General features: G+C 28.6%; 1 protein-coding gene and 1 pseudogene across 1 annotated transcript; one reads left to right on the plus strand and one right to left on the minus strand.

Moving 5' to 3' along the window:
* Positions 1-4,448: 4,448 nt before the first annotated feature.
* Positions 4,449-9,191, minus strand: LOC127282144 (putative nuclease HARBI1; annotated as a pseudogene).
* Positions 9,192-9,231: 40 nt separating this feature from the next.
* LOC127282145 (uncharacterized protein F54H12.2-like) lies at positions 9,232-10,353 on the plus strand. Its single transcript, XM_051306245.1, has one exon. It carries the CDS (start codon positions 9,232-9,234, stop codon positions 10,351-10,353), a length of 1,122 nt encoding a protein of 373 aa, XP_051162202.1.
* Positions 10,354-10,898: the final 545 nt, after the last annotated feature.

Raw genomic sequence — 10,898 nt, forward strand, 5'->3', positions numbered from 1 at the left:
AACAATTATTCATTATTTATTAATAGGTGTCCCACTGTTTAACACAAACCTTCAAAACAAGAATAATGTATCAAGTTCCAAAAACTTGAAATTTTTCTTTTTAATCACAATATAATTTAAATAGAATATATGCATTATGTAGAAAAGAGTTCAAACTTTATGGTAATACCAAAAAGTGTCCAAAAATATATAAAATTGACATATTAATATGTCTTTGAAAAAAAAGTGTCCCACTGTTTGTCACTCTCCCCTATATACATATATACAGATATATGAATATTTTTTTTTATTTTTAAAACAAAAAGGAAAAAGATTACGATTTTAGACGATGATGTTCTTATGCCATTTTCAATCGTCTAGATAGAGAAACGCAATGTTAAACAAAGAAGTACTTATGTTATATTTCTTGGTGTAAGAAAGAAAGGTATGCGTTACCTATTCAGTTTTAGACTTTCTTTATAGCTTTTTCACGTGATGAAGGGAGAAAGAAATAATTACCTGGGTCCTCAGAGTTATTAATTAATCCTCTTTAACAGATTGCAGGTCAAGCGAACCCTCATTTGCAAAATAAAGATATATCTTTCTCTCTCCATAACTTGTTCTTCTCTCTGTCACCGAAAACCCAGCAAGGGTCCGGACGGAATGAGTGAATGAATGAATGAATACCATTTTCTTTATATAGTAAATAATTTTTTTCTTTTAACATTTTGGTTTCTTAAAATACACTATAATATAAATAATTCATAAAATTTTTGAAAAAAAATATTCAAAAACAGGGCCGTAGCAATAGTTTCTTTAAGGACCCTTCTGAAAAAATTGATTTTGCGGTGATCACGATATATTTGGACTGCTTCATTCAAAATCAAAAACCAAAATATTTTCTGTTAGTGGGTGAGTATGGCTCATGATTGAACGAAGGGTTTTTGAAAAGAATTAAATTTGAATTTTTAGCAGCGTTTTATATCAAAATGTACAACTTTTAGGACTATTTAGACCGTAAAAAATCTGTTCTAATCAACAGAAAACAAAACCCTTTTTTCAATCACGAGCCATACTAACCCACTAACAGAAAATATAGTGGTTTTTGATTTTGATGAAGCAGTCAAAAAATATCATGACCACCGCAAAATCAATTTTTTCGGAAGGGGCCTCAAAGGAAGGAAATGTTGCAACGGCCCTGTTTTTGAATATTTTTTTTCAAAAATTTTATGAATTATTTATATTATAGTGTATTTTAAGAAACCAAAGTGTTCAAAGAAAAAAATGATTTATTGTATGAACAAAATTTTTTTTCAAAACATACATTTTCTGACAGTTTTGACCCATGTAACCCCTTAAGATTATAAGTATTTATTAGTGTTTCTCCAGTTTTGATTATTTTTTTCTCTAAGATGGTGACACAATTTATTTGCATTTATTATAAATAGACGTAAACCTATTATTATAATGTATATTTTCAATAATTTTAGCAATTCAACAATAGACAAGAAACGTTCCTTCGTGAAGAAACCAAAAAAACAAATTGACGTTAAAACAGGAGTGGGATTACAAATAGCGACAGCGCTACGAAGATTTCGCTACGTAGCGATTCAAAGCTACATTCACTTTAAAAAATTTTCTAGCTATCGGGAGACTTAAAAAAATGGTATCATTTTGATAGAGTTAGGTTGGTACAATTGTTTTTCTGTGTATTTTTTTCTCATATTTGCTTTATTTTATAATTTAACATTTTTTTTTAGAATCAAAAATGTATCATATTCATAAGGATTTCCCACGATGAAGAAATGAAGCAATTAAAAGAAGTATCTAAAAGGCTGACAAATTTTTCAAGTGTAACACTTCAAATCACAAAAGTTATAAAAAGGCAATTCGAGGCAATGATAATTATTAATATTATTATATTAACACTTTTATTTCCAATTTCTATCCTTACAAAAAATCAAGAAAATAATTCACCTTTATCCAATAATAATAAACTATTTAATTTTCTTTTTTATATTAATAATTAAATATTTATTGCATTTATATTTATTATCTTTTTCATAGGATTAAAAGTTTCTATTAGACATTGGCTAAAATGGGAAAAAATTTTAATTAAAAAAATTTTGAAGATATAACCTCAGAAATAGAATTTTTGTTCTCACGCAAGGGTTCACTAAAAAAATGTATAGGGCATTTTTGTGAGTTTTTCAAAAAATGAAAATTTAAATTAATTTAATTAAAAGATAATTAATTTAATTTAAAAAATTTATCAACTTTTAAATTTAGGCTGGTAAAAAATATCCTAATTTTAAATCTCATGCAATTATTATTTTTAATTCTTGCAATAAGATTAATTTTCTTAATTTTTATTTATTAAATTAAATTAAAAAAATTGATTTCCCTTTATAAATTATTTTAACATTAAACTAGATAATTTATTTTTAAAGTTGTTGTTTATTAAATTAATAGGTTATTTGCAATATTAAAGTATGATTTATTTCGTCACTAGTTAATTATTTTATTTGAAACTAACAGTTGGCAAACATGAAGTTAGAGAATTGATTCCACTTTCATGTTGTATTTGTTTGCTACGTAGATAAAATATTTTAGGAAATTGACATGAATTCTATGTCAATGTCCTTATTTAGAGGGGTTATGTTTATAGTTTCTTCTAAATTACCATCTTGCAGTTTAAGCTTTGAAGAAATTGTCAACGGTATTTTATTTTGGCCATGATTTGGAACAAATTTCACTAAAAATATGTAAGTTTTTAATTCTAAATAACAAAAAGCGCTACATAGCGACTAGCGCTATTAGTAATCCCACTGCAGAAGCTTTAGAGTCGACAATAGTTTCAATGACCCAAATTGTCAAGGAACATTTTAGCAAAGATAATCACAATACAGCAATTAAAGCTGATGATCAAGATTTGACTTTTTTAAACTTTATTGCTTCGCAGATAAATAAATTATCTAAAAATGCAAAAATACAGATAAAGGCTGAAATCTCTATCTTGTTGAGCCAAGCTGTTTTAAACGAAATAAATTATGAGAAATAAGATGTGTACTGTTAAAATATTAGTAAAGTCGCTTTACTAATATTATCTATGATAAGTATTACCCATTTGTTGTGATAGTATTCAAATAAGTGTTAAAAATATTTTCTTACGGCAAGTTTGACAAACATGACCAAAGAATGTGGAAAAATTGAACGTAGCTTGTCGTTCGATGTTTTGCTATATGAGTAGTAAAGTAAAAGATTTTCGTATTTTTATAACCATTATCTTATAAGAATGTTCACGTTGCTATGTTTTCTAAGCTTTTAAAACACAAGACTGAGAAATGTGTTCTAAACATGTTTAAATATTAGAAAAACCTAATATTAATATTATATCTATAAAGAGTATTGTATATCTGGTGTAGTAGCAAATTAGCTATAATCATCACGAAGAATAAAGTAATCTTTTCTTAATCGAGTTGTTTAACAAAAATTTCCTTTGAACCGCAGGAATATCCCAACGTCACAAAAAAATTTTTTTTACAAACTTTTTGCAATTATTTTTTTTACGTTTTAATCAAAATCTTGCTTTTCTAACATTAACGTACCGACCTCAATTAAATTTGCGTTAATAAAACGAGGATGAAATGTGCTTCAGTTTAAAATTAGGAAATTTAATAAGAAGTTAATTTTTATGAATTATTTAATAATTATTTATAAACCTTTGATGTTTAAAGAAACCAGGGATGAACAAAAATAAATTTACAAACTTTTATTACTTCTGTTATGAACAATATTTGGATGCCATAAATCACATTTTCAGGAAAACAATATTTAAAGTTCGAGTTCACTTTTCCAGGTGTAAAATGCCTTTACTCTATTAATAATAAACTAGATGAGGGTACCCGTCTTCCACGGGTTTTTGTAACCTACAAATCAATTTAAAATTTAGTCTGTACATTGCCTAAAATTATTTATATTTTCAGTATTTTCCTATAAAAATATTTAATCTTCTGGCTTTCCGTTATAATCTGATCTTATAATCTTAGATTTTTCTGTAAATTAAAATCAATTTGTTTATATTTAAAAAAAATTATATTTACGCATGTGATTGGTATTTAGCCAATATTACTCAAACCTTACATTTTTATTTAATATGTTATTTTCAAATTATTAAATTTAAATTTAAGTTTTTCAAATTAACTTATATATATATATATATATATATATATATATATATATATATAATATGAAAATAAAATACGTAAAAACATTTCTAAAAATAAGTTTGGTTTAAAAAATTGAGTTTTACTTTTTTGAAAAATTTGAAATTATGTTTAAAATTTTTTTTTATTACCTTAAATATAAATTGTTTTCACAATTATAAGGTACAAATTTTTGAAAAAATGTTATAACTTTTGTTCATATTAATATTTTTTAACCGGGTAAAGCTAAGATTTTAAGTTGGACTAGTATCTAATAGATTGCCAAGTTTCAGTTAAATCTATCAAGCCGTTCTCGAGTGATGCTGGAACAAAATTTTGCAGACATACATACATACATACATTTTTTTATGGACATTTTCGGGTTTCTTGATGTTAGAAATGTCAAATTATGATAAAAAATTTTTAATTTTAAGCAATATATAGACATAAGTCTAATTTTATTAATATAGATGGAACAAAATAATACAACTTTTAATGAAAATGGAAAAAACGTCGTAAAATTAAGTTCAATTTTATTAGTATAATAGATTTATTCATTAACATTTTTTTAAAACACTTCAGTTTCTTGTTAGAACCTTCGCCTAAGAAATTACCAGAGAAGGGTTTCATTAGTTTGGTCGAAAATGGAAAGGCGTTGTCACCTACTAAATATAGTGGAGTTGTAATATTGTAATTTGGTATCTGAAACTGTTCCTCTGTCATATGCAAAATGCCATTAAATAATCCCTCCGACATTAAAGAGTCCACGAAAATTCCAGAATCGCTCATATATCCATAAGATCTAACGTCAACCAATGAAAATTTATACTCATGGTCGCAAACTGCCATCAAAACGGTACTGAAAGTGTGCTTGTAATTATAATTACAGACTACCTGAATTTGCTGGCGCTTTGATAGTAATATGTTTTCCATCCACAGCACCGGCACAATTTGGTAAATTCCACACTTCTTTAAATCCTCTGCTACATCTAAGCCAATCTTCTCGAGTAGGAACCTTGAGGTATTCAGGCGCCAAGACTTTAATTAAGGCAGCGCACGTTTCTTGAATAGCCAACCTTAAAGTTGATTCGCCAACACGAAAAGATGTAGCTATCGAAAATAGCGAATCACTACTAGGCAAATATCTGCAATACAGAGATTATTTGATTAAAAAATGGAAAGGAGACCACATAATGTGTGACAAGTGCCCTTAAGATTTTAAAAAGTATCAAAAACGTATCAGAGAAAGAGAATGTTTTGAATGCTGGTATAAAATTAGATTAAAACTTATTAAAATATTTGAGGACTTATGACAAGATTTCCAAAACGACATTCATTTTATCTTTTTTGTTTTGTTAATGTTAGAAATAATTATAAATAATAACTACTTAATTTCCGTGTCTATCAAATTGTGTGTGTATCTAATGTGTAGAAAAAAGAAATTGCACGGTATGTGACAGAAGTAGATTATGTGGAGTACAATATGTGAATGGAAGAAACAGTTTTATTTTTGAGAGTGTAAGTGTGATTATACTACATTTAACATAAATATTTAACTTAATTTTAATTATATATGTATATATGATTAGAACAATATACTTTGATGTCACCCGAGACAAAATTTCGAGCCTACTTTGAACCTTACTTTCAGCCTACAATTCTCCGCTCTCTGAGAAGCTCATAAAATTTTTTTATAAAGGGTCCTAGAATACAGAAATGGACCTAAAGAGCCTACAATCAGCCTAAACTGTGTCGCTTTCGTCCATTTTCTCCTAGTTTAGGTTGATTCTAGTAAGTGTAGGGTTAAATTTGCAGTATCAAAAAGGTCGAAAGGAGGGTCGTCAGTAAAAATATTGTAGGGTTGTTTAGGAAGTTTTTAGTCTCATTAGGGTCATTATGAGATGACCTTCGGAAAATTTTTTCCCTTGCTTGATTTACGACCCTATTGTAAATTAATGCTGGTGACATTTGTTAGTAAAAATATAATATTAATAAATATTAATGTTACATAATATTTAATATTATATTTGAGATCCTTAAATTTTTCTGATTCTTATGGTATGTTGTTCGACTTAAAAAGTATGGAAAATAAAATAATTATATACATATATGTATTAAGAATTTATTTTCCATACTTTCAAGTAAAACATGCAGTTGGAATCAGAGAAATTCAACGGTCTCAAATATAATATTAACTATTTTATAGCATTAATATTTATTAATATTATATTTTTACTAACCAATGTCATTAGCATCAATTTACAATATGATCATAAATAAGGTAAAAGATCCAAGTTTCCGTGGTGGCCATATAGTCCATTTATTTTATTTATTATTATTATTTATTTATTTATTAATACAAACATTATAACGATGCTGAAGTACGCAGCGTTTATAATCAACGATTCGAAATTAATTTTTATTTAACACGGAAAATTATAAAATAGGGTAAGTGTACCAATTGCGGCGTGTCCATAAAAAAATAACTATTATTACTATTATATTTAATATAACTGTTGCAATATGATTAAAAAAAATTATTTTAATATTTTTTTGATACAATTAATTATAAAGATACACATTTAAACAATTATTAATTTAATTATTAATTTAATTATTAAAGATCAAATTTTTTTCCGCGCCGCAATTGAAACATTAGGCCGCACTCTCACCTCTCGGCTGCCTGCCTGCCTGCAGGAGTTGTCATGGCAACGTGTAGGAGTAACAGAGATAGTAAATTCAAATTTGAATTTTCTCTCTCTCTTACTCCTGCACGTTGCTATGACAACTCCTGCAGGCAGGCAGGCAGCCAGAAGGTGTGAGTGCGCCCTTACTAAGATTTTCATTGTCTCTAATTTCGGCGGGAAAAGTATCTTCAAAATACACGTAATTTTGGTCACCGAAATTGATCCACCGAAACTGATACAAACGCGCCGCAATAGAAAATTACGGTATTAGTTTTAATTTCTCATATTTGTTTAAATAATCGATTTTTATAAAGTTGAACATTTTTTTTAAAACCTATATAACATAACCTTTTAGTTTAATAAGTCTTAAATTGAGTTTATACAATAGAAATGTCGAATTTTCTATTTCAAAGGTGTTTTGACTCGAATCGCGCCGCAATTAGTGCATTTACCCTAGTTTATTTAAAAATATATTTTTTTATAATTTGTTAATTAATAAACTCTACAAAAAATATTTTTCAAGCAAAATTTTTTTTAAATTTTCATTCTAAAAAAGTATTTTTCTTAAAAAATCGTTCATCATAAACGTTGCGTACTTCAACATCGTCTTTATATACAAATTATATACAATATAGAACACAAATATACAAATTTATATATGTAGAATATACACTAAGACACAATTATTTTTTTTACATTACTTTGTGTAAATATCACTTTAATCACACGGAGATATACGCTTTAGAAAATCGAAACTAACTTTGTCGAAGTCGACAAAAGACTGGTGGGAAAACGGTTTTTGGCTTGGTGATACTTGTGTTTTTACTATAGTAAATTTTGTGTAAAAAATTTGGAAATTCCAAAACTATATTTTGTGTATATACACAAATAGGTATATATATATATATATATATACCCGTTTCTTCAACCCATAAGCATCTGAGATATTTTGTACTTTTCAGTCCCATTTTTATGATTGCTTTGGTTTTTCATGTATTTTTTCCGGACACCAAAAAGTGACCCTTTTTGAACAATGGAATTAAAATGAGAAATTTATAATTTTTTATACAATTTCAGAAAATACTATTTCTAATTTTGTACCTAAATGTAACCAGAGCCCTCCTGTGGAGAATGGTTGGTTGAGTTTTACATTTTATAGCACCTACACATGTTTTAAAGTCCGTCGAGCTATATTGCACCTCATTTCAGTAAATTTCAGTTCAAGTTGCTTGTAGGTCTAAACAGATATAAGTAAGGCCGAATGTAGTGCCAAGTAGGATGAAAAAAGGGTCAGAAAAGTTTGTTTACCTGTCAGTAAAAATTCAAGTAGTCTCATAAGGTCTAATAAGGTCCATTTTAGGTTCAAAATGTTACAATCGAAGGTTGGTTAAGGGTTAAAGTAGGCCTAAAAGGACGAAAAAAGTACGAAAAGGTTTAAATTAGGATTGAAGTAGGTTTAAAAGGTAGAAAACAGGTCGAAAATTTCATCTCGGGCATCCACAGCCGATGCCCTGGAGTTAAAGGCTTCTTGCGACTCCTTTTTAATAAAAGTGGAGTAATTTTCTTCAGTAAATAATGATAAAATTCAATGTTCATCCTCGTGTACCTGAAAAAATATTCTTCATTATTCATCATTTCTTGAAATAATGTTTCGTATTCTCCAAGATCAGGTCGAAGTTGGTTGATCGGTCGAACAGCCCATCGTCTACTGCTACTTGTAGTTCAAATCAATTTCAAAATTGAAGCGCTTTGAATTATAATGATAATCAATAAAAGTATCTCGTTATTAAATTCAGTATATGACACCTTGGTGTGAATTATTTGATCCGTGAAACTTAAATTTTAAGTAAATTATCAGGTATACCATATTTATATTTTCATAAACGTATTACATTTTCAAGTCTATTGTTTAAAATTGTACCTAAAACTATAAAAAAATCTACGGTTTTAGAATCAAACTTTTTTTTATTAGAGAAAAAAGAATAATTTTATAAATTTTTGCATTACTCAAAACAATTTTTACACATTGCAGTATAAAAATTATAAGTACCTTTCTTCTTGTTACGTTTGAAAATCAATGTATTATTTCAAAATTCTTACCTGCAATTTTTCCCTTCGATAAAAATTGATCGTTAAAATTCTTTTGATCTTTGCAAAACTTCTTTTTAAAATACGTGTGATCCGCGTCTCCTGCCATACGCTTCGATTTTGAGATTATGTTTCGGGAACGTCGTTCGCGAACCGAGATCACGTTCCCGAAGCTATTGTGCTTAGGCCTTATTTCGTCACTTGCAGACGATTCACCCATAGAATGTGTCATCCCTAACCATGGTGAGGAATACATAGATCTTGCTCATACTATGTTAAGCATTCGTGTTACATTAATAACACCAACAATTACTTCTGAGAATAGAGAGACTATAGCAAAGGTCAGTGTTGTAAATAATTTACTATACTCAGTTTTCAATCAAATAGATGTGTATTTCAACCAAAAACTTGTTTCCCCGCCAAATAATGTCTATGCATATAGAGCTTATCTTGAAACTCTACTTAATTACGGTCCTGCTGCAAAAAGAAGTCATTTAAGTACAGCACTATGGTACACAGATGACCATAAAAATATGGAAGATGTAAATCGAGATTCAACAGGATTTGGATCACGACGAGCTCTTTTACAACCAGATGGGGTTGTAGATTTGATTGGTCATTTACATTGTGATGTGTTTAATCAAAACAAATTTCTTTTGAATGGTGTTGAAATGCGACTCCGACTTGTACGTTCAAAAAATACTTTTACACTTTTAGACCCTACAAACCAGTGTTCCTTACATATTTCAGAAGCGACACTTCTTGTACGACGATTAAAAATTAGTCCTGCCGTTCTTCTTGCTCATACAAAAGCTCTTTCGCATGGTACAGCCAAATATCCCATTACAAGAGTTGAGGTTAAAACATTAACTTTACATAGGGGTGTTCACGCTGAAACTTTAGATAATATCATTTTAGGACAACTACCGAAAAAAGTAATAATTGGTTTTGTTGATAATAAAGCATACAATGGAAATGCAGGTTTAAACCCGTTTAATTTCAAAAATTATGACATTAATTTCTTATCCCTTTATATTGATGGTATGCAGATTCCTTCTAAACCTTTACAACCTGATTTTAATACAGAAGGTCTTTATATTAATTGTTATCAAACTTTATTTTCTGGAACCGGTATACATTTTCTCAACGATGGAAATGATATAGACAGAGCTAGCTATCCTAATGGATTTTGTCTGTTTGCTTTTGACGTAACACCAAATCTGTCGGCAAACTGTTATTCTCACTGGAATTTGATAAGAAGCGGCAGCCTTAGAATTAAAGTGCGCTTTAATAATGCTTTAACAGAGACTGTAAACCGTATTGTTTACGGAGAATACGATAATGTTCTTGAAATAGACTCGACAAGGCAGGTCATTGTTGATTTTGGAGGTTAGATAGGCACCATATCTTTCAAGTTTAAGATAACCTTTTTTCATTTTTCTTGGAATCTTTTTATTACTTACTGTCAAACCATAAAATATTATCTAATATTAAAACCAAAATAAAATAAGAGAAGATTGTGTTAGAAATTCTACTTTCATTTATACATGTATGGATAAGATTGCATTCAGTTTTCTGATAGCATTCACAAGGTGAGGATGTTAAACGTCCACTCTCTATATTTTCTAACTCTAAATTTTTATTAATACGAGAAAAATGATGGATTATATTATTGATATCCAAGGATTTCGAGGAGTGGATGATCAATTCATTGAAAAAGAAGTAGCTGTTTTAAGCCGAGATGGGAACTTCATTGGACATTAGATATTTGCACCACCGCACCGGTACCCTTTATTGACTTGACATCATCTACAAAGCAAACAAACAATTATTTGACTTAGTAAAGTCTCGAACCTCGTCGAGAACGGTTGTGTTTTGAAAGTACGGTGTTTACCTTACTTTTCTTAAACGAGTTACTATCAAATCAAATAATTTAAAT

Source organism: Leptopilina boulardi, unplaced genomic scaffold, assembly GCF_019393585.1.
Source record: "Leptopilina boulardi isolate dan_hultmark-lab unplaced genomic scaffold, ZJU_Lbou_2.1 LbouV2_281, whole genome shotgun sequence".
NCBI classification, from domain to species: Eukaryota; Metazoa; Arthropoda; class Insecta; order Hymenoptera; family Figitidae; genus Leptopilina; species Leptopilina boulardi.

Excerpts from the sequence above, each read along its gene's own strand:
- LOC127282145 (XM_051306245.1), top strand. The coding sequence starts at position 9,232 with ATGTTAAGCATTCGTGTTACATTAATAACACCAACAATTACTTCTGAG.